This window comes from Chelonoidis abingdonii, chromosome 23, assembly GCF_003597395.2.
Source record: "Chelonoidis abingdonii isolate Lonesome George chromosome 23, CheloAbing_2.0, whole genome shotgun sequence".
NCBI lineage: Eukaryota > Metazoa > Chordata > Testudines > Testudinidae > Chelonoidis > Chelonoidis abingdonii.
In genome coordinates, this window is record NC_133791.1 from 1,717,464 (window position 1) to 1,743,890 (window position 26,427).

The window sequence follows — 26,427 nt, forward strand, 5'->3', positions numbered from 1 at the left end:
GAAGGGGAGCTCCCATCTTCAGCAGCCATGGAACTCAGGGTGGGGCTGTCATGCTGCCCCATCCCCAGGCACCTATGCCAAAGGGACTCTCAAGAATGATCCCAGGGGTCTTCACTGAGCATTTTCAAGGAGTCCCTAGTGGAGCTGGCTGGAATTTTTTCCATGAAGGGTTTTTTTTTTTATCAAGCAAGGGAGTTTGGGCCAAAGCAATTGTTTTGGGTTTTTTGTTGGTGTTGGTGTTGTTTTTTCGCAAATATCCATATACATCATTTCCAAATATTTTGATTTTAAAATGTGTGTTGTTTTGTTTGTGGAAACTGAAAAGAGAAAGTTTTTGTTTTTTACATTAAACCCCAACATTTTTCATAGAAACCTTTTTCATGAGGAAAAAAACCAAATCATTCCCTGACCCTCCCTAACGTCCACATGGCCAGGTGCATGGGTATCCATGCACACCTGTGAATGCATTTGCATGTGTGTGTGGTCTGCCCCAGCTGACTGACCTCACATACCCTGTCAGGCTCCCAGCCAGCGTCACCGTCACGACTTGGGATGGCATTGCCTAGAGGGAGTTGGTTTGTTTTAACAGCTCTTATTTTAGAGTTTGGGGGAGAACATACCTACGAGGAAGAAGAGTCCGGCAGCCAGGCAGAACCAGTGTTGTTTAGCCAGGGGTTCCTGACAGCAGCTGAAATATTTAAATCCCAACAGCAGGCAGAGAAATGCACCAGCACTAGCAATGCTGGAAGATCAGCAGCATCTGTGTGAGAATGATGGCAGCTTACAAAAAGAAGCAAACAAAGCATGAGCAGGAGAGTGACATGAGGCTAGTGGGTGTGGTCCTGGATTTTCATTTAGGGCTGTACCCACGGAGGATGGACGGTGCAAGGGGCTGGTAACGGGCTATGATGCTGGTCACCAATCTGACCCCATTGCAGATCAGTGGTGACTGCTGGGCATGATCCTCTGATGGAACCTGATGGACTGAATGAAACATTTGAAAAAATGGAAAAATATCAGTGGCAATTTTTTGGACATTGTTTCAATTTGGGGAAGGGGATGCCAACATGCTGAATTGTTCTGATGAGCTGTAGAGCTGGGGACAGATAGTGTGTGGGCCGTAGGGCTGAAGGATTTAAACAGGAAGCAAGGAGTTGTGCAGCTGGAAGGCTTTAATATGCGTTATCAATGGAATTTGGTGCAGTACCTATGAGCCAGGAACACAGAGAAGTAGTCAAGGCCTCGCTCTGCCTTCGCACTTTCACATCTCCTGCTGGAGCCACTGGGAGCTGCCACAGCTCAGGTGTAACCATTAAAGAGACCCTGCTAGGCTGGCAGCCTCACCAGTGGCCTCCTGCTTCCTGCCTTCTGAGTCCAAAGTCCATGTCATTCTCTGGGTATGCTCCCTGCCCTCCTGGTTCAGGGCTTTGCGTCTATCTCGCAGTGCCACCTAGCCCTAGACAGGGTGATTCGCCTGCTCTGAACAGTCAGCTGGATGCTGCACCCTCCTGCCTCTCTCCCAAGCCCTGTGTCCCTGGGAAGAACCTGCCCCTCCAAAGGAAACTGACCAGGAGCTTTCAGGAGTCAGACAGTGGGCTGGCTGAAGGGAGGGGCCCCATGTCAAGAGACCCTGGAAAGCCCCATTTTGCAGGGAGTTTCCCTGACTCTAGAATGAAGTTTCATTTGTAGAACTTCATCTCCTGCAGCACTCTGCTCTGACTGAAAGTCAGCCCCGAAGCGCAGAGGGTTGGTGCTATTGGTAGGAACACAAGAACAGCAGGCTGGGTCAGCCCCAAGGCCGCTCCAGCCCAGTATCTGGAGCCAGGTGCCAGAACCATGCAGGAGTGGGTGTGAGATAATCTGTCCCACGGGAAGGGCTTATCCTACCCCTGTTAGTAAGGAAGTGGTCTAAGTCTTTGGGCAGGGGGGTTGATCTCCCTTTCAAACACCATTTGTGGTGTTCTGATACATCAGCCTCAGGGGAAAACTGCAGCTCCCCCACTGCACCTCGCTCTTTGTTACCTGGACGTGGATTCAGGTAGGAGCTGAAAACATCACAGGTCCAGATCTTCACAAACATGTCCCAGACACATTCTTTCCAGAGGCCACGACACCGGGTGCTCAGAACAATGGAGCCTTTGCTGTTAATCTGAGGGGAGAAGGTGCAAGTCATGGAGCATTGTATCCTGCCGTAGAGTACAGCCCCCTAGGGTATGGCTCAGCATCAGAGTTTGCTCTTAACCCCATTTCCCCCATCCCCTTGACTATTCCGTCCCATTATACGAGACACTCTGCTTTTAACCTAACCCTCTCCTCTACCACCCTCAGACCCTGGCCTCCCCCAGGGCCTGCTTTCGCTCCTGTATGGGCATTAGATGCCATGTTCTCTGGAAATTACCAGGCCCTGTTTGCCAACAAAACTCTTCAGCTCTGGTCAGTAGCAGCGTTTGATTGGGCATTATAATTTGCTCCCGTGGGGCCCAGAGTTTGATGCTCAGCACCACCAAGTGGGGCTGGATATTCCGCAGAGCTCAGTACTCAGTGTGCAGTGCTCGTTCAAGGCCTCGGGCTGGAGCGATTTCAGGGCAGCAGAGCCTCATTGCTCCAGCTTCACCACCGTCATTCTGCTCTGAATGTGCTGTCTGGGGCGTGCCAGTGAATTACACCAAAGCAGCATCTGCGTAGATCCCAACAAGCCCCACTCTTCAGGAAGTGCTCAGAGGCCATGGTGAGGGCCCTGCATAAGAACCTGGCAAGACCATAATTTACAGCTCTTCTTTGATGTATGTGGCATGTTTTTCAGAGCAGATGCTGGGGGGTTTCGTGCTGCTCTGGGCGTTTCCTAGACATAACGACCCAGGGAAGATAGGAGAGTTTGATGCTGCATTCCCAGTGTGAGTGCACTCACAGCCAGGGAGCCCACCTCAGCATTGAGGTCTCCATAGCTCAGTTACCAAATGGGACAGAAAGGACACCAAAGTATCTGTTACCTGCCAACAGTCTGTGCAGAGCGAAGTGATGGTGCTGGCCATGGCAAAGGCTCCACAAAGGATGGAGAAAATGGTCACTGCACTGCCCATGGGATATGAGAGAGGGACAGCAGAGCTGCAGAGCCTGGTTGTGGAGCTGCTGAAGGTGATTCTGATCCTGCCCAGGCCTGGCTTGGCTTTGCAGAGAGCAGGGCCCAGCAGCTAGGTGTGACCTCTGAGTCCCTCCATGGAAGCCTGCAGGCCTTTGCTAAGTATCTCTCAGTTCAGAGCTGGCCTGGGAGAGCCCTTTGTCATTCGCTCGGGAGCAGGATGTTCTCCCTTGCAGGCAGAAGCCAGATCCAAGGCAGCTGTGAGCTGCAGAAGAGCTAACTCTGGAGCAGCCCCTTGCACTGCAGAAATGTTCTGTGGAACAAATGAGGCAGGCCAGAGCATGGGGCCCCGCTGGTTAAATCTCACTCCAGGAGCCCCTGACATTAAATCTGGAGGCTGAAGAGCATCAGATGATCATTATTACGTCACTGTTTCCTTCTAAACCTCGGACCCGGACCTTTTCATTGCCGAGCTGGCCTGCCCTTTCCAGCTGGGGACGGGGAAATGGAGGCTTTCCCCGTGCTGACGCTCCTGGGTCCTGCCTCCATCATGTCTCGAATAAATCTTTGCTTGTATGTTTTAGAGGGACATATGTGACCACACTCACTGCTAGGCTAACAGCACTTACATGGTCTGCTCAGAACATGTGTATGATATGGCAGATCAGAACAGTTCCCTGAATCCCATCGTGGTGAATCCCAGATGGAGCCATTAAATGCTTCTACCACAAGATGGTGCTAGCCACTAAACAACTGAAAACTCAGAACAACCCCACCAAGGCCAAGGCCACAGAGGAGAAGTGAGGGTGTCCCAGGTGCCAGGGGATGTGACAGGTGCTCAGGGCTTTTCCTTCTGGCTGCCCATCTCTGTGCTAAATCTGGTGCCCATTGTATAATTCTGGTAGAAATCAAAGCTGCATTTTCTCCATCCACAAGCATCACTGACCTTTTTGTAAAAAGAACAGGAGTACTTGTGGCACCTTAGAGACTAATAAATTTTTTAGAGCATAAGCTTTCATGGGCTACAGCCCACTTCATCGGATGCATGCAGTGGAAAATACAGTAGGAAGATTTTATAATATATATATATATATTATATATATATATAAATATATAGTATATATACAGAGAGAACATGAAACATGTGGATATATATCTTCCTAACTGTATTTTCCACTGCATGCATATCCAATGAAGTAGGCTGTAGCCCACGAAAGCTTATGTTCAAATAAATTTGTTAGTCTCTAAGGTGCCACAAGTACTCCTGTTCTTTTTGCGGATACAGACTAACGTGGCTGCTACTCTGAAACCTGACCTTTCTGTGTAAATCCGCAGCCTCTCAAGCTCTGATACTGAGTGTTGTGAGTGCCATTCTCATGGTGGAAAGGCCCTTTCCTCTCAAGCTCACCTGTTCTCCCTCCAAACATGCAATAAAACTCTCTTGAAATCTATACAGAGGCAAAAGCAAAGGAGTAAACCTCAGGCATAAACGCACCGAGTGAACTCCCCAGTGCCAGGTCACAGAAAGGTGTTAATGAGATTATTTTCCTACCCAAAGTATAGGTCAGCACATTGGACAATGTGACTGATTTCTATTGGTGTCACTTGGTTTTCTGACTATTGCTGCACATTCAGCATCCAGGAAAAATTCTCTTCTTTAGGGCAAGCTGTAACTCACCGGGTGGGGCTCTAAGGTGCATGTTTGCCAGTGGAAGTGGAGATTGCAAAGGCCAGACATGTGCTCCCCCTCCACCTACACACCTGTGCACAAGCCAGCCTGCAGCATTTAATCTTTGGTCCTCCAAAGATGGGAGGAGAGCAATCTCCAGCTAGCCTTTTCCTTCCTGCCAAGAGCCACCAAGGCCTCTCTCAGGACAGACACATCTGATCTGATCTTCTAAGCAACTGCTCTAAAGCCTGGATGTGTAAGTAAGTAGCTGGCCCAAGATGGCCAAGGACTATTGTCAGGGGACCTGGCCTCCCTTTGTGCCCAGCCCCCGTGGGCCTGGGAGTGATGGCACTGTCTTGTCTCGGCTCAGCCCACAGACGAGGGAAGCTGAACAAACAGGGAACATATTTACCTCATTAGTGGCATGTGATGTGAGGGTGACCGAAGCTTCACCTTTACCTTCAGGTGAGCTCCCAGCCTCCCCGCAGCCAAGGTCGGTGCAAGGTCTGTGCCTCCGGGAAGGACCTCGGCCTTTCCAACAGGTTCAGGCCTTGCACGAATAATGAAGGAAAACAGATGTGAGGACACAGGGGTTAGCAATGGACAATGCCTAAACTTCCAAATGGCCTTGTAAATAACATAGTTAGTAGATAAACAACTAGTAAGAAGGGTAACGTGTGATGAGCTGGCCGCTGCAGCTTTGCTTTGCGGCTCGTGGACAAGTTCGTGATCTGTACAGAAGTTGGTTAGAAACCCTGGTAGACCAATCATAAAGTGTATGATACGATGTGTTAACCAACAGTATTAAATGCAAGTGTATAGATAAGCTTATGTACATTGGATGTGTGGTGTATCATGTACCTATCCCCCAAGCTTCAGCCTGAACAACTCAGGTGCAGTTTGATTGAATGCCAATAAGGAAACCTCAGTGGATGTAGTGTCCTCCCAGAACTGGACGGGGGTGTTCAGGATAAGGTGAGTGGAAAATATCTCAGAGGCAAGCCCAACAGCAGAGAGTTTAACTACAAAGGTGTAGGAAGGATTGTGTCATTTCATGATGTTTTCCCTTTTCTCGCAGGAGTGACATTTCTCTGCATCCAGCAGCAGAACCAGCCTAAGGGATGGGCAGAGTCTCCTGGGTCCACAGAGGGTCTGACCCCTCTGATAAAAAGCCACAGAAGAGAAAAGAGTGGAGAACTCTACCACTGCTGGGACATGCCAGGTACTGAGCCAACGTCTGCCCAAGCTGCCAGGGAGGGGCCCTTGGAAATGCATCGACCCTCGCATTTACAGAAGATGGAACTTGACATTACAGATGTTGCCAGAGGTCTCTGGGGTAGGTTTGCAGGAATCTCTCTATACAACAGGGATGAACACAGTACAAATTCCTAGGTGGAGAGAGACGCTATCGCCACATCAGGGGTGGGGAGGCCACAGAGTCAAGGCCAGAACTGGGGCTTCAGCTCAGCACTCCCAGCTATCAAGGCCTGTGGCACCCACTACAGCGCTGCCCTCGTAACCCTCCAGGGCACTGACAGCAGGCTGCGGGCAGGGGGCTCTCTCTGGCCCGGAGTTCCCACCCAGGCCTTTCCCAAGCAGTTAGAAGAGAGATGCGGGAAGTATCCCGATAGATGGGGCTGTGTGGGGATAGATAGATTCTGCTTCAGTCTATCTGTCTGTCTGTCCATCCCCACACACCCATCTATCTATCTATCTATCTCATGGCAACTAGGGCAGCAGACAAGTCGCTCACTGGCACGTGCCTCTGGGGGTATCTCGCAACCTCCCATCCTATGGCTCCTCCGGCGGCTCTCGGGGCCGGGGGTCGCCCCGAGGCCGATGATAGCGACACAGCAATGAAGCTGATAGCGGCCCCCGGGGGTGCTCTAACGTTTGGCTTTGCAGGGAAGGGCTGAGTGCGGGTCTCAGCCCCGGGCGCGCCCTCGCACGGGCTGGGTCTGTCTCGGCCAGGGCTTGGCTGAAGGGCAAAAGGAATGAAACTTGCGGGGGGTGGGAGCAGGGGAGCTCCTGGCATTGCACAGGCTTGGCGACCCGCGAACCCCGGACAGAAGCGGCTCCCCAGCAGCCCCCGCCGGGGGCTCTTGACAGCTCAGCAGCCTCTGCCTGCCCCTGCCCTGCCTGGAGTGCTCGGCGCTGCAGCGAGGTGGGAGCGGGCCGGGCCCGGGCAGCTCTTCGGGGTTGCTCCTGAAGGACAAACAATCCAGGAGAAGCTGCGGAATGACAAGTCCCCCAGGCAGCCGCCAGCGCTTGCATCCCGCCCAAACCCCACTGGGTCGGGTCCAGGGCCGGAACAGGCAACCCGCGGTCCTGGGCACACTGGGGCAGCCCCCTTCCCTCCCAGGCACCCCCTGCCTTCTTGGGCAGCCCCAGGGAGCGCCCATCGCCCCCCAGAGGCAACCTCAAGGCCCCCTCCGCTGGAGAGGAGAGGCGGCTGCACTGGGTGCCCAGTACGCGACTTACCCCAACTGCGGGGGTGTCTGCTGGGGGAGAGACCCACTGCGCTCCTCCCCTCCTGCCACACGCAGAGCCCTGGCGCGGGTGGGCTTCGCAACCCCCTCCCCCAGCAATGGAGCTGCGCGAGCCGGAGCAATCGGCCCAGGCGCTCAGCAGACCCAGGCGGGCCCTGCTGCACCAGTGGCACTTGGGGCCGCTCCCCGCAGAGTTGTGGCTATTTTGTCAGTTACCCGGGGAAGCGTCTCCTCGCGGTGCTATTGTCTCGGGCTCCCCGCTGCCTCGGGCAGATGGCGGCGTGTTTCGTACCCGCCTCAGCTCCCAAGAGCCTGTTCAGAGCAGGCGGCCTAGACATGAAACCCAGTGACCCCGGGACCTGCCCCGCCAGCCCCCCCGCAGGCCGGCAGCGCCTGTGGGGCCTGACTGTGTCCCCCAGGATCCAGGCGCCCGAGCTACCCCCAGCCGAAGGAGACAGGCCGGCTGTGCCAGTCCAGAGCGGGCAGACCAGCGGGGGCGCCCGCTGAGCCGGGGGCGGTGGCAGGAGGCGCTGGGAGGGGGCGGAGGAGGCTCAGGGGCTGGTTGCCGGGGCTGTAAGTGGGCGCAGGCGGGCGGGGGGGCACTGGAGCCTTAGCGAGGCCGGGACACTGAGGATGCGGGGAAAGGAGCGGAGACCCACTGCGGCCATGGCCCGCTCCGACCCGCAAGGCCCGGCGCGGCGGCCTGGCCTGGGGAAGGAGGCGCACACCCGGCACCCGCCAGGCGCTGACCACCCTTCCCTGGCCAGTCCCGTCTGGGCGCTGCCCTCGCAGGCTCGTCCTCTTCTTCCCCGGCGCGGGGCTCCGGTGGGTCGGACCTCGGCTCCCGCTGGCAGCCCCGTGAGACCCGAGTGGTTCCCGGCCCGACCCCGCTGTCACATCCTGCGGCCCAGCGACCCGGGGAGGGCGGCCCCGCCTGGAGGCTCATACCAGGCCCTGAGCTCAGCACCCTGGACAGCAGCTCGGCCGGGCGGCTGCCGGGGGCTGGTGCTGACAGGAGACGCTGCGCCGGGGGAGCCTGGGCAACCTCTGCCCCCGAGGGGCAACCAGCAGTCTCCATGCGCCCCCCCTCTCCGCGCCTGGGGAGCCGAGAGGCCGGGCACCCCCGGCCCGGGGACCAGGCGCCGCTGCCCTCTGGCCCTGGGACCTGCCCTCACCCCAATTCCCGAAGATGTCCTGCCGGGAGAGAGGAACCCAGATGACTTCACCCTTCCACTGGACTGAATAAAATCCTGACCAGCACTGCGATGTGAGCCCCTTTGGCGTGTCTTTCCCCTTCCCCAACATCTTCTGCGCTCCCCTATTTTCCATGTTCTGTCTCCTGTCTCATGAGAGCGGTAAAGAGCCTGTGGCACCTTATAGACTAACAGACTATTGGAGCATGAGCTTTTCTGGGTGAATAAGAGTCCGGCTTAGCCAGTCAAGACAAGGCCACCGATTGCAATACTGATGTGATCAGGTGAATGGAAAGGCAAGTTCAATGTAATGCCTTAAACAGCAACACTGGGGTGAAAAATAACATATAACAAATAGACGAAAAAGGGAAGTGGATAGTAATGAGTATAAATCACAAGTAAGGAAATGTAGAAAATAAGGGAAGCCAAGGGACACAAGGAGAAATCTATGGCCAGCAGCGTTAAGGATAATAAGGAGTTTTAAAAACCTATTAGGAACACAAAGAATCCTGAGAATGGTATTGGTCCATTACTAGATGGAAGTGGTAGAATTATCAATAATAATGCAGAAAAGCCAGAGGTGTTTAATAAATATTTCTGCTCTGTTCTTGGGAGGAAACAGCTGATATAGTCTCATCATAGGGGGAATGATAACACTCGGTCCATTCCACTTGTATCACTGAAGGATGTTAAACAGAAGCTACTAAATGCAGACATTTAAAAATCAAAAGGTCCAGATAACTTGTAACGAAGAGTTTTAAAAGACCTGGCAGAGGGCTTCCCTGGACCATTAATGTTGATTTTTCAATAAATCTTGGAGCATTGTGGAACTTCCAGCTGCCTGGAAGAAAACTAATGTAATGCCAATTTTTTAAAAGGGTAAACCTGGGTAATTAAAGGTCTATCAACCTGATAATGGTCCCAGCCAAAACAATGGAGTAGCTGGTACAGGACTTGATTACTAATGAACTAAAGGAGGGTAATATAATTAATGCAAATCAACATGGTTTTATGGAAAATTTAACTTGATATCTTCTTTTTAAATGAGATCACAAGTTTGGTTGAGAAAGGTAATAGTGTCGATATAATATACTTAGCCTTCCATAATGAGGGAGGAATAGCTCAGTGGTTTGAGCATTAGCCTGCTAAACTCAGGATTGTGAGTTCAATTCTTCAGAGGGCCACCCAGGAATCTGGGATAAAAATCTGTCTGGGGATTGGTCCTGCTTTGAGCAGGGGGTTGGACTAAATGACCTCCTGAGGTCCCTTCCAACCCTGATATTCTAAGCATCTAAGGCATTTGAATGGGTAGCACATGATATTATAATTAGAACAATTAACATGGCACACATTAAATGAATTAAACTCTAATGCACTGATAGGTCTCAAAATATAACTGTAAATGGAGAATCATCATCCAGTGGGTCTGTTTCCAGTACAGTCCCATAGGAATTGGTTCTTTGCCCTAATACTATTTAATATCTTTATCAATGACCTGGAAGAAAACATAAAATCATCACTGATAAAGTTTGCAGATGACACAAAAATTGGAGGTGTGGCAAATAACAAAGAGGACAGGTCACTGATTCAGAGCCATCTGGATCACTTGGTAAACTGAGCAAACAATATGCAACTTAATATGGCTAAATGTCAATGTATACATCTAGAATAAAGAATGTACGCCATAGTTACAGGATGGGGGACTCTGTCCTAGGAAGCTGGACTCTGGACAAGATTTGGTGGCCATAGTGGATAAGACCTGAACATGACACTGTGATGCTTTGACCAAAAAGGTGAATATGATCCAGGAATCTCCACTTGGAGGAGAGACGTGTGACCGCTGCTGGAATACTGTGTCCTGGTCTGGTGTCCACAATTCAAGAAGGATGATAAATTGGAGAAAGTTCAGAGAAGAGCCATGAGAATGATTAAAGGATTAGAAAACCTGCCTTGCAATGATAGACTCAAGGAGCTCCATCTATGTAGCTTAACAAAGAGAAAGTTAAGGGGTGATTTGTTTATTATCTGTAAGTACCTACACCGGGAACAAATATTTAACAATGGGCTCTTCAGTCTAGCAGAGAAAGGCAGAACCTGATCCAATGGCTGAAAGTTGGAGTTAGACAAATTCAGACTGGAAATAAGCTGTACATTTTTAACAGTGAGAGCAATTAACCACTGGAACAATTTACCAAGAGTCCTGGTGGATTCTCCACCACTGACTAGTTTTAAATCAGGGTTGGCTGTTTTTCTGAAAAATCTGCTCTAGCAGTTCTTTGGGGCAGTTCTCTGGCCTGTTTTACACAGGAGCTCAGACTAGATGATCACAATGGTCTCTTCTGGCCTTAAAATGTAGAAATCTGTGAAAGTTTGCCAGTGGCTGATAGGACCTTGTGCTGGGTTGGGCCTATGATTTTCCAGCAGCTGGGCCTCCAAAGCCCTAAAGACAGATGCTGCTTTTCCTGTCTTTACTATTCTCTTCTCCCTCTGCCGGTGACTCAGCCTTGTTGTGCCTTTAAAACAAAGGGGATAGGCTGCCAAACGGCAGCAGCAGCAGCTCGGAGCCCCTTTGTTCCCCCCAGAAGGACGGTTAATGCACTTTGGTACCATAAGAGACTGGCAGACAAGGGGTTTCCCCTGTACAGATTAGTCCCTGGCGGGAAGGGGTTAGGGGACACGTGCACCTGGCTGCGTGGTTGCAGGTGCGGAACCCGTTTCCGTTAGAGGGCGAGGGGTAGCAGTTAAATAAGGGGCTTTGCACCCGCTAACGGTCCTTGGGGGAGCTACCCACCCCCTTGGCGATACAGCCCTCTCGGCTCTGGGGACGCGGGGCGGGCTCTTCCTCGCGGGGCAGCAGGTGGTTGTGCTTGAAGATCCGCTGAACGGCTGCTTGGGAAGCGGTTGAGCTCCCGCCCGCCCGAGGTCATCCCCCGGGAGGACAGCGGCTCGGGGATGCCACACCAGGGCCCTTTGCTGCCCCTGCCCGGGTGGGGTCAGAGCCCCGCTTCCCAGGCGGGGGGGCTGGAGCTGACTCCTTGCGGCTAATGGGCGGCGGGGGGTCGGCCAGAGCCCGGCTCCCAGCTCGGCAGGGACGGACCCACCCAGCCTCAGCCGCAGGCTCCCCCCAGGGCGGCGGGTAACGGTCCCTGAAGCGGCCCCTCCCGGAGGTTTGTGCGGGGCCCTGCGCTCAGCACCCTGGACAGCAGCTCGGGCGGGAGGGAGCCGGGGGCTGCGCCCGGGCGATTCAGCGGTCTCTGTGCCCCCCCGCGTCCCGCCGCGCCACGATCCCCCCCAGGGAGCGGCCCACTGGTCCCGCGGGTCACTGCGCGGAGCGCGCGGCGTGGGGATAACACTGGCCGCGCAACAAAGCTTCCCACAGCGCGAGTCGCCTTCGGACTGGCAACGTGCTGCAGAAACCTGCCCCCAGGGAGGGGCCCCGCGTGTCAGGCGGTCCCAGCGGCGGGGCTGGGAGCTGAGGGAGGCCGGTGGCCCCCCGAGAAGAGCTTTGTGTCAGCGCTGGGGTCACCCGCCGCGTCTTAAGCTGCAGAGACGCGCGCACGGAGTCGTGGCAGGAGAGAGAGCTCTGAATATACGGCCGGTGTCTGCCAGGACGCAGCTATGTGCACAGCTCTGCTGCCAGCATCGGCCCAGCGAGGGATGGGTGTGGGGGGGGCGCATGAATCCCGAGCGCTTTCCCAGGCGGTGGCAATGCGCTGCAGTCCCCCGAAAGCTAGCGCGGGCTCCAGGCCTCGGGCAGTGCTGGGGCTGCGGGTTTCCCTAGCACCCCGCTAGGCGCCCAGACCAGAGCGGGCAGGTGACGGGCCAGGCTGCGAGCTTGGCTGCAGCCAGTGCCCAGATCTCAATGCCCTGAGCCTGGGCCCCAGCAGATGGGGCGGCTGTTAATTAATGTGGCCTCCTTGAGTATCCAGCCCGGCCCCGGGCGTCCCTCCCCAGCCCTGTAACAAAGGCGGGAGGCGGGGCCCACTAGAGGCGGCTCCATAAAAAGCCCTGGCCCAGGCTGGGAGCACGATTCCGCCCCCAGCAGCTCTGGCAGGCGAGTTCCCAGCGATCCTGCCCCTGGACCCATGTCTCCGCGCAGCGCAGCGCCCCAAGCGGCGCAGAGCTACAGCTCCAGGGTGGGGGTGCACAGGAAAACAGGGGAGGCCGCTGAGCTGCGCAAGGTGAGCGAGGGTCGCGCTCTAGCACCGGGGTCCCCTCGGATCCTCCCCCACATTTCTCGGCCTCCGCACCCCCCATGTAACCATCTCAGCCCCTGGGCCTGACCCGCCCACCCACCTTGTGCCCCCGCTGCAGCGGAACTGACCCGTGCCCTTGTGTGCCCGCAGACCCTCAAGCCGCTGATGGAGAAGCGCAGACGAGCCCGCATCAACGAGAGCCTGAACCAGCTGAAGACCCTCATCTTGCCGCTCATAGGCAAAGACGTGAGTACCAGCAGCCAGCACTGCGCTGCACCCTTCACTCTACGTCCTGCGCCTCCCCGGGCCAGCACCGCGCTGCGCCCTGCGCTCTCCGGACCAGCATCGCTCTACGTCCTGCGCCCCCCCCCCATCCCCGGGCCGGCACTGCGCTGCACCCTGCGCTCTACGTCCTGCGCCTCCCCGGGCCGGTACCGAGCTGAGCCCTGCGCCCCACTCCCCGGGCTGGCACGGCGCTGCGCCCTACGTCCTGCGCTCTCCGGCCCCGCACGATGCTGCGCTCTGTGCTCTCCGGGCCAGCACTGCTCTACGTCCTGCGCCCCCCCTCACGCCAGCACCGCGCTTCGCCCTGCGCTGTAAGTCCTGCGCCTCCCCGGGCGGCACCGCGCTGCGCCCTGCACTCTACGTCCTGCGCTCTCCGGATCAGCACCGCTCTACGTCCTACGGCTCCCTCCCCGGGCCGGTACTGCGTTGCGCCCTGAGCGCCCCCCTCCCCCACTTCCCGGGCCGGCACGGCGCTGTGCCCTACGTCCTGCGCTCTCCGGCTCCGCACGGCGCTGCGCTCTGTGCTTTCCGGGCCAGCACAGCGCTGCGCCCTGCGCTATAAGTCCTGCGCGTCCCCGGGCTCCCCCTTCCCCGGGCCGGTACCGAGCTGAGCCCTGCGCTCTACGCCCTGCGCCCCCTTCCCCGGGCCGGTACCGAGCTGAGTCCTGCGCTCTACGTCCTGCGCTCTTCGGGCCTGCACGGCGCTGCGCTCTGTGCTCCCCGGGCCAGGAGCCGCCTAACCTGTCCTGTCGCTTCCTCACGCAGAGCTCGCGCTATTCCAAGCTAGAGAAGGCGGATATTCTGGAGATGACTGTGCAGTTCCTCAGGGAGATCCCCGCCCCAGGTGAGTCTGTCTCCTCCCAGCCCAGACACCTGCGCGCAGCCAGGCCCAGGCTGGCGACAGGGCCAGACCCTCCTCAAATCGCTCAGCCTGGGGAACCTCCCAGCTAGACCAGGTGTTCCTCCTGCTCCCCCTTTCTTTATCCATTGCCAAGTATCTGACTCTATTGAGCTGCAGCTGCAGCCCCTGGTCCCTCTCCATGCCAGGGCATGCTCCCCTTGCAGCCGCTAGGACTAGGGTGACCAGATAGCAAATGTGAAAAATCGGGATGGGGTGGGGGATAATAGGAGCCTATATAAGAAAAAGACCCCAAAAGCAGGACTGTCCCCATAAAATCAGGATATTGGGTCACCCTAGGTGGGACTGGGCCCAGGGTGCAGTCCGCACCTCTCCCTGCCAGGGGCTGGCCAAACCCCTCTCCAAAGGCAGCCCTGACTCCATGGCTGAGCACTAACTTGCTGTCTCTCTCTCTCCTCCAGACCCTGCCGAGAGTTACCAGGAAGGATACCGAGCCTGCCTGTCCCACCTCACCAGCCTGCTGGCAAAGTCCCACCTCCTGGGTAGAGACTCATGCAGCCACCTGCTGGAGCACCTGCAAAGGACCAGCACTGAGCCCAGCAGCTGCCAGGACTGCAGCAGCCCCACAGACTCATGCTCAGCCTGGCGGAGAGCAGTGCCAGCCAGCCCGGCCAGGGGGCTGCGGGAGGTCTCGCCCCCTCACCCCCAAGCTGCAAATCCAGGCATCTGGAGGCCCTGGTAGAGCGGCGGACTCTGCACACCTCTGCCTGTACATAAGGGAGCCCAGCTATTTATTTGTACATTGATCGCCCTCTTCCTCCCCAGTGTAAATACCATATACAGCCCCTGCCAGAGCCCGGCCTGAGCCGGGACAGCTCAGAACTTGGTCCCAGTGCAGGTGACAAGGCAGCGGAAGTGGAACTTTGTAAACCCAAAGGGTTGTATCCTGGGCCTGTGAACTGCACACTGCTTGCTTGGCCAGAGGCTGACTGGCCCTTGCTATGGAGACACTAGAGTTTAATATGTGGGAGACACTTTATATTTTCATACAAATAAAATGCTCTGACTGAAGCAACCTGGCGTGTGTGGTGGTGTGCTGCATGAGCATGAGCTGGCTGGGTGGGGGACCCCATGCAGGGGACAACCCTAGGCCTAGATCCTAAGTTGCCCTTAGTGCCTATGGAGGCTCCTGGCATCCAGGTGCACTCAGCATGGAGGGAAGCAAGGCTGGAGTGGAGATGGGGAGCGTGTAGCTGCTGGCCCAGGCACTGCAAATCCCCTGCTGTGGGGATGGCCAATCCCTGGCACTAAGCTAAGTGGATGAAGCATGGGCACCTGTCCCATTCTGGGTAAGGCAAGTGGATGTCTCCCCACACGCACCAATCACCACTGAGCTGTGGCACCAGCAAGGGATGACAGTGCTGCTCTCCTCCACTGACACTTCTGCCACCCAGCTGGATGCCACAGCATCGCTGCGGCATATCCTGGTCAGGACACTAATCTGAGCCTAGTGCCTGTCTGGGGTGGATGCATATGACCTCTGGCTAGAGGATGGGTCTAGTGATGGTTGGGGGGGGGGGGGCGCGGAGGTTGCATGGGGATGTTCCTCCTGGGACCGAAACAGGCACCTGGGGATGGGGGCAGCTAGCATCAGACTCAGCACTTTCCGTCTTCAGAGCATGGTACAGAGTCTGAATCTGCTGGCCAGGGCCTAGCCCTTCTGCTGCTCTGCAAGTGGGGCCGTCGCTGGTCACTAGAAGTTCTCTGTCAGATTAGAGCAGAGGAGGGGGAGTACTTAGCAGGGAAGCTACAAGGGAAGTAGGCATTGCTGGGAATCCCTCTGCCTCGCTGCTGACCCCTGACATGGGGCTACTGTGGTCCAGCGGCTTGTATTGGGGCTAGAAGTCAGGTGCCCTGGGACCTCAGCTTGGCTTTGCCACTGGCTCAGTGCATGACTATACCCAAGAAACTGAAACCTGTTAGTACCTAAATGCAGATGGAGCCTAAATGGGGCCCCACCACTGCTGACAATAAGCCTCTTGTTTGGGTCACTTGAGGCACCCAAGTTTGAAAATTATCTGACTCAGTTTCCCCAGCTGTAAATTGTGGCTGATAATACTTACTCCCCTTTAAGTGCTTTGGATGGAAGCTTGCCTCTTTCCCCCATCCTCCCCAGTGGACATTATTATCACACTGTTAAAGTCCAGTTTCTCAGCTCTAAGGTTACTTGTAGATATTATTTTTTTCTGAATCAGAATTCCCCAGGTTTTCTCTTTTATAACCAAAAACTGGCCTGGCAATTTCAGGTGGAACACTGCCTACCTGATCAGTTTGTCTGCTCAGCGGGTTTCCATGCTGGTTTTGGTTCTCTGTAGTTTTTGGGTTCACAAACTGCAGTTTCAGCCCTTTTGGAGTCCAGGAGCCTAGAAAGGAGCAGAGATGGCTGCTTAGCTTTGGGGTGGGTTGGAAATGCTAATTAATTTAAATCAGATTAAAATTCCCAGCAGCTGTGTTCACAGAAATGTATTCTTTTCTTTGGAAGAATATTTCTAGCCTATCCTAGTACAGATGTGAAACACGTTTTCTATAAAGTCAGTCCTGCAAACCTGTTTCTAACCTGCTCTTGAAAGGAGAAGGCATTGAACACCAGCAACATCCTGCTACCTGCATGAAAGTGTCTGTGTGGCTTCTGCCCCTCAGTCTGGCTTCAGCCCAGGCAACATGCTAATTACTTCAACATGCTGCAGCACAAACCCTCTCCCTGATGCAATGCTCTGACATCTCCCCTGTTGTTCTGCTACTAAGGTCATGTCTGGTCTTGTCCCTAACCTTGCAGGCTGGCAAACCAGAACCTTTCTCAGGCCTTGAATTTGCCTTCTGGGGGACCCTTGCAAATACATGGCCATGGTAGGGCAGGGAAGCGTCAGTGGCATAAATCTGTCATACTTGCTATGAGGAGATGGACCACCCCTTCCTTTGGGGAGCAAGGCCTTCAGTCGCAAGCACTTCCAGCTAGACAGGCCTGGAGGCGACAGACACTTGCAGATCTCTTTATGAGAGGAAGTAGATTGGTACAAACCAGACAAACAACTTTGCCTAGTAGGCTGGGCCCAAGGGCAGAGGGGGAGGGAATATGAAAGTTACACCAAACCCTTGAGTTTCTGGAGACTGAGTCAAATTCTGTCCAGGCCTGAGAAGTTTTTAGTCCCTCCCATAACCAGGCACTCACCTAAACTGCAGAGGAGCTGATCTGAAATGCTATGGGTTTCTACACTGAGGCACAGCAGAGTCCTCACACCTGGCACTGCACATGGTGCAAGGGACCTGAGCTGCAGACCCCACAACCCACCATGTCATTCCTCCTCTTTCTAATTACAGACCCATCACCTCCTCCTCTCCCAGGTGAGGAGAAATGACTCCAAAAACTCTTGGGCCAACATTCTTCTCCAGGCAGCGTGGAGCTGAGATGGGGCACCCCACATTGCATGCGCAGGCCAGAGTTCTGACATTGACTGCCTGCACCTCTCTGCTCACATGTACGCAGCGCCTCTGTTTCTGCCCACAACGGCAGGTAGCTGGCGCAGCAGCTGTGTCTCTATCAGTGCCGAGCAGCAGCACTGGAGCCACATGATCCTAGGGGTGGTTAATGGCCATTCGCTCTCCCCACATTGCTTTACCCAACCCCCATCTTTCCACGTAATGCTCGCCCATGTAGCTTGTGGGCAGGAGGCGCAACAGCTGCTTGTCAGGATGCAAACATTTCCCCTCTCTGTGATGCTTCCATCCAAACTGCAGAACCAGCTTGTATCTGTCTGTGAGTCCCTTGAGTTTATAGTCCCACCATCAACACCTGGTTTCTTTGTCTTGCTGCTGTTAATTCCCCCCCACCTCAAACCCCCTTTACAGACAAGCTGGAGGAAGTGGCTTTTCCAAGCTCCAGCCAATGTCCTTAGCATACCTATTGGCCTGTCAGAGTATAGTCATTACCTCCAGGGCGGGTGCAAGGATGTTTCGCGCCCTAGGCGAAACTTCCACCTTGCGCCCCCCCTAACCCCGGAGCCCTGTGGCAGCCCTCCACCCTAAGGTGCCCCCCCAACAGCAGGTCCCCACCCTCCCCGCCCTGAGGCGCCGCCCCTGCAGCAGCTCCCCCCCCCCCAAGACGCCCCCTCCCGTGGCAGCTCCGGCCTGGGGAGCCGTGCAGCAGCTCCCTGCCCCAGCTCACCTCTGCTCCGCCTCCTCCCGGAGCACACTGTTGCTGCTCCACTTCTCCTGCCTCCCAGGCTTTTGGCACCAATCAGCTGGGAGGGAGAGAAGCAGAGTGGGGCGGCATGCTCAGGGGAGGAGGCGGAGCAGAGGTGAGCTGGGGCGGGGAGTTCCCCTGAGTGCGGCCCCCGCCTTACTTGCTATAGGCGGCCCTCCCAGCACTCCCCTGCCCCAGCTCGCTCCGCCTAAATGCTGACGACGACCAGGATGGCCTAAGATCCAGCCGCCGTGGTCGCCGCTGAAGGACCCGAAATGCTGCGGCCTAAATGCCAGCACCCTAGGCCACCACCTAGATTGCCTAATGGGTTGCACTGGCCCTGATTACGTCTAACTACTCTCCATTGTATCTAGTCTGGGAGAAACGTGCTTTCAGGTTTGTCAGCAATGGTGGATACATCTAGACATAGAGGCATTTTATGTTACATTAGTTTTCATAAGGACAACTGCACAATATCTTAAGTTGTACAGACAGATTCCCCAGATCATCACACCAGATCACTCCACCACCCTGGGGCTCAGTTCCTCACCTGTCAAACGGAATGTCAGAGGGTGACACTGGCCCTTTAAGAGGGAAGAGGCCAGTGCACCTGTGACTGGTCAGCTGACCCCTCCAATCATGCTTAAAAGAGGGCATCTGGGCTGTAGGGTGAGGAGTCTGGCAGGATGAGAGGGGTTGGTGGCCAGGAGTGTTAGAAAGCAATGAGTGAGTGCTGCTGAGAATTGCTTGGGAGAAAGAGACAAGAGATGTGGAAGAGGGAGCTGAGCTTGGATGGGAGCTGAAACAGAGCTGCTGGTGAGAACTGCCTGATGTTGGGGACCTCTGATGATTGGAAGGTTCAGCCTGTGGCCTGGACAAAAGGCTGGGGGAAGCTGAGCCTAGAAGCAAGAGGCTGTTTCTGGAGGGCTTTGCTCTGAGCAGGGGTAGGAGTCTCAGGTGATCTGGGGAGTGGAATAGATGGGGGGACCTGACTTGGGGATTGTGGTAAGAGTCAGGGGTGGTCACTCTCTGGGCAGCCTGGAGAGTGAGGCCCTAGATCAGGGGTAGAAGGGGCTGGGAACACAGTGCTGCTATTAACTGTTGGATAGGAGACCTGGAGGTATTGCCCCTGCAGAGATGAATAGAGGAACTGTTATATCTTGTATGTTCAGTGTGGGCTTGTCAAGGGTGGTGTTACTACAAAGGTGGGAGCTGGCATGTGAATAAACTATGCCTAGAGATGAGATGCTCTAGCAGACACTGAGATGCTGGCCCTTAATGGGCAAACAAGGGGAAACTGAGGCAGGTGCTCCTGTGATGTTAGGGCTTGCTGCAGGAGAGCACCACAGGCAGGGCACCTGCACACAGCAATAAGGATCCTCACACCTTTAGTGTGGCTGGTGTATTCTGAGTGCAGGCTGTCTGGGGAAGGCTGTACCCCACCCTGCATTGTGGGGGCCTGGTCTCACCTGGGACCTCTAGGTGCTATGGGAATAAATAACACACATGTGAGCCCCAGATGTGACAGGAACTCCAGGAATCTGCCTGCCTATGGACCAGCTGTGGGTGACTCTCCTGCTGTCTCTGGGCTGAGCGCCCTACTGTAGAGCAATGCCTGTTGCAGGCAAGCTGCAGGACACTAGGCAAGGTTGTGTATTGCAGCTGCCTGGAATTGGCACTGGCCTCCTGCTGCCATTGCCCTTCCCACTTGGCTGTGTTGTGGCTCAGCGGGAAAGGCCTGGTGCTATCACAGCAAGCTGGAGGGAGAAAAGCCCGATGCAGAATGAATAAGGCAGCACCTCAGGGAAGGTGCCAGGAGAAAGGCACCTCTTCCCAAGGCTCCCCCATCATGGCTCCTTGCTTTGGTGCATATTCAGAGACAGTAAACCAAACATCTGGTTTTTTCCTTCCTGAGGCATGAACATGTGCAGCTCCCTTTGGCTCCAAGTGGTGTTACAGGTGCTCAGGGCTCCTGAAATATCAAGTCCTAACCATCTCCCCTAGCTGAGCCCATTTGGTCTGGGCTCAGCGCTGGTGCTATCAGATAAAAGCTGGTCAGAGGGCTCTTGCATTTGGCTGGGCTCTGCACAGAGAGGAGTTGATCTCTTTGAGAAGAGTGTTTGTTTGTTCCATTTGAATGCAGGGCACCATGGTGAAGGCTACAATAGCTACTCTCCATGTAGATGACCCTGGCTGGCCAAGTGTCAGTTCATGTGGGATGATATCTGGCTTTAGAGCATTCACATCCTAGAAACACATCTTTGCAGAACTTGAGAAAGTGACCCAGACACAGGAGAATTCCCCTATGGGCATCTCTGAACTTGCTTGCTCACTAGACAGGTATTTGAACAGCTGATGGGAAATGCAGAGATCCTCCTGTAGGCTGCTGTTAGCCATGCCCAACAATAAATTGCTCCAAACAATCTGCCTGCCTGAAGATAACCCCCATTCTGGGCACACAGGAGATGCAGAGCTTTTTTTAGACTGAGTACTGGCCCAGAGTAAATCAGTCAGAAAATAACAGATGCTTATGTATCCATGCTGTGGAGAAAAATCCAGCCCACACAGCAGGTTACTGCTGAGCTTCCTTACTGATGGGCTGTAAACTCCTCATTCAGATCTGGGAGCCAGCAACACTGGAGTTCTAACCCAGCTCTGACACCGATTCCCTCTCTGGTATTGGGCTAATCACTTAATGGCTCTGCCTCAGTAAAGGAGAATGAGGAGACTTGCCTGCCTCCCAGCAGTGTTGTGAGGGTTAATTAATGTTTGTAAAATGCCTTGAAGCAAAAAGTGCTGCCTAGCATTAGAGGACACAGCCCACTTGCCAGACACAGATAAATGGTTCTAATGTGAATTAGCACTTGGTTAAGAACTTATCATTCTCAGAAGCTTTGCATGTTCTCTGATCATCATATTTCTTTACCCATATGAAGGATTGCTGACTAGTGCCATTTACCAGTAGAAAGCTTGTACTACTGTCAAGCTGCCCTGTGGTGATTCAAGAGCATGAATACCAACCCCAGGGGCAGACTGTTAAGAACTGGGGCACAAACACCAAATTAGTGGTTAGTTCTGTACTTAGAGTTCACCAACCAATTATCAAGTATAAAACTCTTCAGGCTCCAAAACAGCCTAGCCATGAGTCAGACAGTGCCCTTAGGTACTCTGGTCTGTCCTGCCACCTGGACTAATCTTACCTTTGTGCTAGAAGGTCCCTTACCAAGGCTTACAGCAATAACTCAGGTTACTCCCAGTCTCAAAGTCACTTACGCCAGGTCAGTTGGACTTTAGATCTCACACCAGAGACAGCTGATGGCAGAATTCGCTAAAAGCCATCAGGATTTATCATATAGGAAAAGGAAACAGTTTGCTATTTACAGGGTTAAAGCAGGTAAATGTGTAGAAACACGATCTTCTGTTTCAAAAAGAAATAGAAGCTTCTATAATAAGCAAGTTCTTTGTGGCCTTTATGGCTAACCCAGGCTAAGCACTGGGGAACTTTTGCTTAGTCCTTGCACCCCAGAGCCCAAGCAGCATAAAGATCCAGTTCCTTCTTGTGATGGGTTTTTATTCCTTCCCCCCACCTTAGCTGATGGGAGGAATTCACTTGCAAGATTCCTCTTCCTGTGGGAGAGGGAGGAAGTAAACAGTGAAGTCTCTAATTTTCCACTCTGGTCCATGTGGTGCCAAGGGCCTGTCTTGTCAGGTCAGACATAACACCTTCAGCTTTTCACACTAGTTAATATCTCTCTCCTGTCTGGTGACTTACGGTTGCAATGCAAATGCTCAGATATTACCTTACAACATGGGATAAAGATGTTACAAGTGAGATTATGGAGTGCTTGTGAGTTGCTGCCTACATTAAAGTCTAAACTCATTCTTATAATTCTAATACCTACTTTAAAAATGCTACCAGGTGAGCCAGACTGATTCCAGCCAGGTATTTCAGGGTTCCCCTGAGGCAGGGCTTGGCATGATCTGGCACCTGGTCTGCGAGCATCACAACTACCACTCTGAGCAGACTGTTGGTGAGTCTCCCTCTATTTGACATTGGTGAGGCCTCATCTGGATACTGTGTTCTGTTTTTGAGCTCCACACTACAAGAAGGATGTGGAAAAACTGGAAAGAGTCCAGCGGAGGTCAACAAAAATGATTAGGTGGCTGGAGCACATGACTTATGAAGAGAGGCTGAGGGAACTGGGATTGTTTAGTTTGCAGAAGAGAAGAATGAGGTGGGATTTGATAGCTGCTTTCAGCTACCTGAAAGGGGGTTGCAAAGAGGATGTATCTAGACTGTTCTCAGTGGTATGATAAGAACAAGGAGTAATGGTCTCAAGTTGCAGTGGGGAAGGTTTAGGTTGGATATTAGGAAAAACTTTTTCACTAGGAGGATGGTGAAGCACTGGAATGGGTTCCCTAGGGAGGGTAGAATCTCCTTCCTTAGAGGTTTTTAAGGCCTGGCTTGACAAAGCCCTGGCTGGGATGATTTAGTTGGGGATTGGTCCTGCTCTGAGCAGGAGGTTGGACTAATAGGTACATCTCCATTAATTATCTCCTAGAGCTGGAAGGGACCCTGAGGAGTCATTGAGTCCAGCTCCCTGCCTTCACTAGCAGGACCAAGTACTGATTTTTTTTTTGCCCCAGATCCCTAGGTGGCCCCCTCAAGGATTGAACTCACAAACCTGGGTTTAGCAGGCCCATGCTCAAACCACTGAGCATCTTCCCACCCCCAAGGAGGACTAGATGACCTCCTGAGGGCCCATCCAACCCTGGGATACTATGCTTCTAACATGAACACTCAGAATGGTGCCAATGATCCCAAGTGCTGTACTGGAGTGCCAGGGTTTTCTAGGTGTGGAGGAGCTCGGGAGTCACCCAGTCACTCCATGCACAGCCACTGGTCCCTGCATTTCTCTTCCTCTTCAGGTTACATCCTCTCACCACATACATCCTAGGGCCTGCACCAGACCATCTTTCTGCCAGTTGCGACAGGCTGGCCAGAGCCCATTGTACGGTAGATCGGCCAGCAGTCTCATAGCACAGTGATGCTAAACTTGTCCTCCCTGCCCCCAAGGTTTCTTCCTCAAAACACCAGGCTCTGCCAGCCTAGGAGTGAACTAGATCCTCAAATCTGAAATGGTCAGAAGAGCACAGCTCTCCTGTGCTAGCTTCCTGTCTGTACCTCTCCCTGTGTGCCATTGTTCTTAAGGCAGGTGACTGACCTACTTTTCTGCAAGCAGCTGTGGTAGGGGGAGAAGGATGGAACAGGGAACATGCCAATCATTCCCTCTGTGCAGATTTTCACCTGTAAATTCCAAGTATCCCTGCCCACCAAAAGCATGACCAGAGCACTGGGAATCCCCATCCTTTAGCTCCCATTCACTAACCCCTGGGAAAATCTGAGCACCTACAGGTCAGTCAACTACAGCTTAACTTAATTACAGGTTGTGCTCATCACTTCCACCCATTCCTGAAAACCAGGACCTGCTGCAAAGCCATTGCTCAACCTAAGACAAACGGGAGAGGGAGGGGAGGAGAGAAGCCCTCCAGGAGAAAGTTAACACCTCTCTATTTTACCAGATTGAACTCTGGTTCCTTGTCTGTCTGTTCAGAGTGTTTGTATCTTAGCCTTGTCTACACAAGAAATCCTGCCAAAAAAATTCCCCCTGTTGCTCCCACCAGCACTGGCAATCTTGGAGGCCTTAGTGTACACCAGACACTAGCTGCTGCTGGCAATGAAAATGCTATGCTCAGGATCGCTTCTATCTGAGCCTGATTTTCAGGGGGACTGGGTATGCAAAACTCCAGCTGACTCTGTGAGGAACTGCAGGTGGGTGCTTGGCACTTTTGCAAGCCAGGCCCCTGGCACTTAGACACCTGCAGAGCTGAGCCAGGGGAGCAATGGTGGGAAATTTTAGCCCATCTTCCCTAAGCCTGACAGTGCTTCTGTTGCTGCTATTGGAGCTGCATCATTTCTGACAATGAAACACTAGTAGGGGTTCAGACTCATTAGCTGAAAGGTTTTGTTCAGTCAGGGTGTTTTTCCAGACAATGGAAACCCTTAATTATCAATGAGACATGGCTGGGAGAGGCCACCACTGGACACCTCTGGTAGCAATACAAGGCATGGAGCTGAAGGCCAAGTAACTTTCATCATCAGAGCACAAGACTAGAAATGGGGAGAGTCAGCTCTGCTGATATGAAGCCCCTGAGGAGAGAGGTCAGCCCCAGCCATGTGCTGGGGGTTGCAGGCATGTCTGCCACAGTTGTGACATCTCTGACAACCAAGCCCAGAGTCACCTCTGTCTAGAACGCTGCCAGTTATTTGGAACAAGGCCACAAAGCTCATTTATTGTCAGCCCAAGAGCCCTAGAGAATCTCAGGGTTGGAAGGGACTTCAGGAGGTGTCTAGTCCAACCCCCTGCTCAAAGCAGGACCAACCCCAACTAAACCAATACAGCAGGGCAGTGCCCAACACACTGCCTGGACCAGCAGGCATGGCAGCTCTGCCTGGAGCTGTGACCTGTGGGACATGGCTGGTGTTCCCAGCTGAATGTTCAGCCTCTCCCAGGGAATCTGAAATATTCCCCTGGAAGCCAGGGAGCGGCTGTTTGTGCAAGAATATTTTAGCCTTATTGTTTTTCTGGCTCCTGCCTTTTACCCAGCATCCAAAGCAAACCCAGCTTTTTCAACAGGTTTGTTCCTGTGATGAGCCTTTTGGAGCACACGCTGCAAAGGAGGTCACCAAGTCCCAGCTCCTAGCTCAGGACTTCTTTACATCCCTTGAGAGGATATTGTGATGTGGGCTCTGTACTGAAGGACTATATTGCAGGAATATAGTCCATAACTTTTGTTCTACACACCACATGTCAACAGCAATGCACCTGCATGCCTCCCTGTTGCCCAGTCACTGGGTTTCTCCTGTTCAGTTCTCTCCTGCCAGTGGCAGACTAGCCACTGGGGCCCATCCCTGGGGCCTCTAGAAAAATGGGTGCCCACTCTGCCTGGAGCTCCTGCTGGAGAGTGGGGGAAGCCTCCAACCCTGCTCACCAGCATGAGCTCCAGGTGGGCTGAGCATAGCAAGCCCCCGCTCCCTGGCAGGAGTGTTGGGCAGAGGAAGCCCCCATGCCCTGACCCATTTCCCTGGCCGGAGTGCGGGGTGGGACTGCAGGCAGAAGGGCTGGCCTGGGGCCCCACTTGCTCTGGCCTAGGGCCCCAGAATCACCTAATCCAAAGACTTTTTGGGATATTTGTCTCCCTGCACAAATGATCCAGAAGGTGAAACAGATTGTGCAGGAATAAAGGAATGTACAAGTGAAACTTCTCCAAAGTGCTGCCTGCCAAATTCAGATGCACTGCATGTTTGCACCTGTTAGTCTGACTCTGGCAAAGGGAGGGAGAGGTCAAAATACAAGTTCCTTTAGGTGTGCATAAGATGTGTAAATAGCTCATTACCGGGGATAACTGGGCAAATTCTGCTCAAAGTTCTATCTCAGGATCTTACTGCCTTCAGTGGGGATACTGTGAATTCACCCTGTTGTAACCCAGAACAGAATTTGACCCTATATTCATTTGATAAGCTCTACAATACCTCTGTCCGTCACTGGGTATAACCATCTCTGCAATCCCATGGAGTGCGCTCAGTCCACATGCGAGACTTCCATTGAAAAGGAACAGGACCTGTGTATGTGGCTACAGCCCACCCCCTTTCCATTAGGCTATGACATCCTGGGGCAATGGGATTGCAGACATCTAATCAATATCCATGGTACTGCACCCACTTGCACCTGGACTGAATGTAAGTGGAGTCTGCACTCTGACAGTGGGAATCCTCCATATACTGAGGACTCCAACCCTTTCTTTTCCTACAGCTCTGACAAATGTAAAGACAAACCAGAACTTTCCTGTCTGCACTGGGGCTGTCTCTCTCGCTGTAAAAGATGGGTCTATCTGCGTGCCTGTGAGCATGCGTATCTGTCTGTGAGTCTGTCTGTCACCAAGTGTCTGTGTCTCTGGCTGGGGATCTTCTGGGTGGCAGCGGCACTCTGTTCAGTGCTGCAGGGCTCCAGGGAGCTGCCCAAACTTGCAGCACAGAGAGACAGCTCAGCCACCCACAGTGGCTCCCAGGGAGTAAGCAGTTTCGCTCAACATTTCCAGGGTTCCGGGCCATGCCTCAGGCACCGCAGGGACTGGTAATGAGCCTTTCAATAATAGCCTCAGAAGCATGGGAAAGGAGTGAGGTGACTTGGCCCAGACACACATATGTCTGGGTGTGCTTGTCTCACTTCAGCCAGGCTCCTGCAGGAAGCTACAGGTGAGCGCTGCACTTGGCAGCACTAGGGCAGAGCAGTGTCACGGGCTAGCTCCTACCGCACACAAACACCATGAGACTGTGGCAATCCTGCACTGGAACT

The 26,427-nt window shown here is 53.7% G+C and overlaps 1 protein-coding gene across 1 annotated transcript; it reads left to right on the top strand.

Annotated features, from left to right (window-relative positions):
* The first annotated feature begins 12,515 nt into the window (after positions 1 to 12,515).
* On the top strand, positions 12,516 to 14,512 carry HES2 (hes family bHLH transcription factor 2). Its single transcript, XM_032763837.1, has 4 exons — positions 12,516 to 12,611; positions 12,777 to 12,872; positions 13,677 to 13,765; positions 14,227 to 14,512. Exons 1-4 carry the CDS (start codon positions 12,516 to 12,518, stop codon positions 14,510 to 14,512), a joined length of 567 nt encoding a protein of 188 aa, XP_032619728.1.
* Positions 14,513 to 26,427: the final 11,915 nt, after the last annotated feature.

What these genes read in the sequence shown, in the direction of transcription:
- HES2 (XM_032763837.1), top strand. Translation starts at nt 12,516, where the DNA reads ATGTCTCCGCGCAGCGCAGCGCCCCAAGCGGCGCAGAGCTACAGCTCC. An exon ending in AGGCCGCTGAGCTGCGCAAG is followed by an intron (nt 12,612 to 12,776) that starts GTGAGCGAGGGT and finishes GTGTGCCCGCAG; the next exon opens with ACCCTCAAGCCGCTGATGGA. An exon ending in TGCCGCTCATAGGCAAAGAC is followed by an intron (nt 12,873 to 13,676) that starts GTGAGTACCAGC and finishes TTCCTCACGCAG; the next exon opens with AGCTCGCGCTATTCCAAGCT.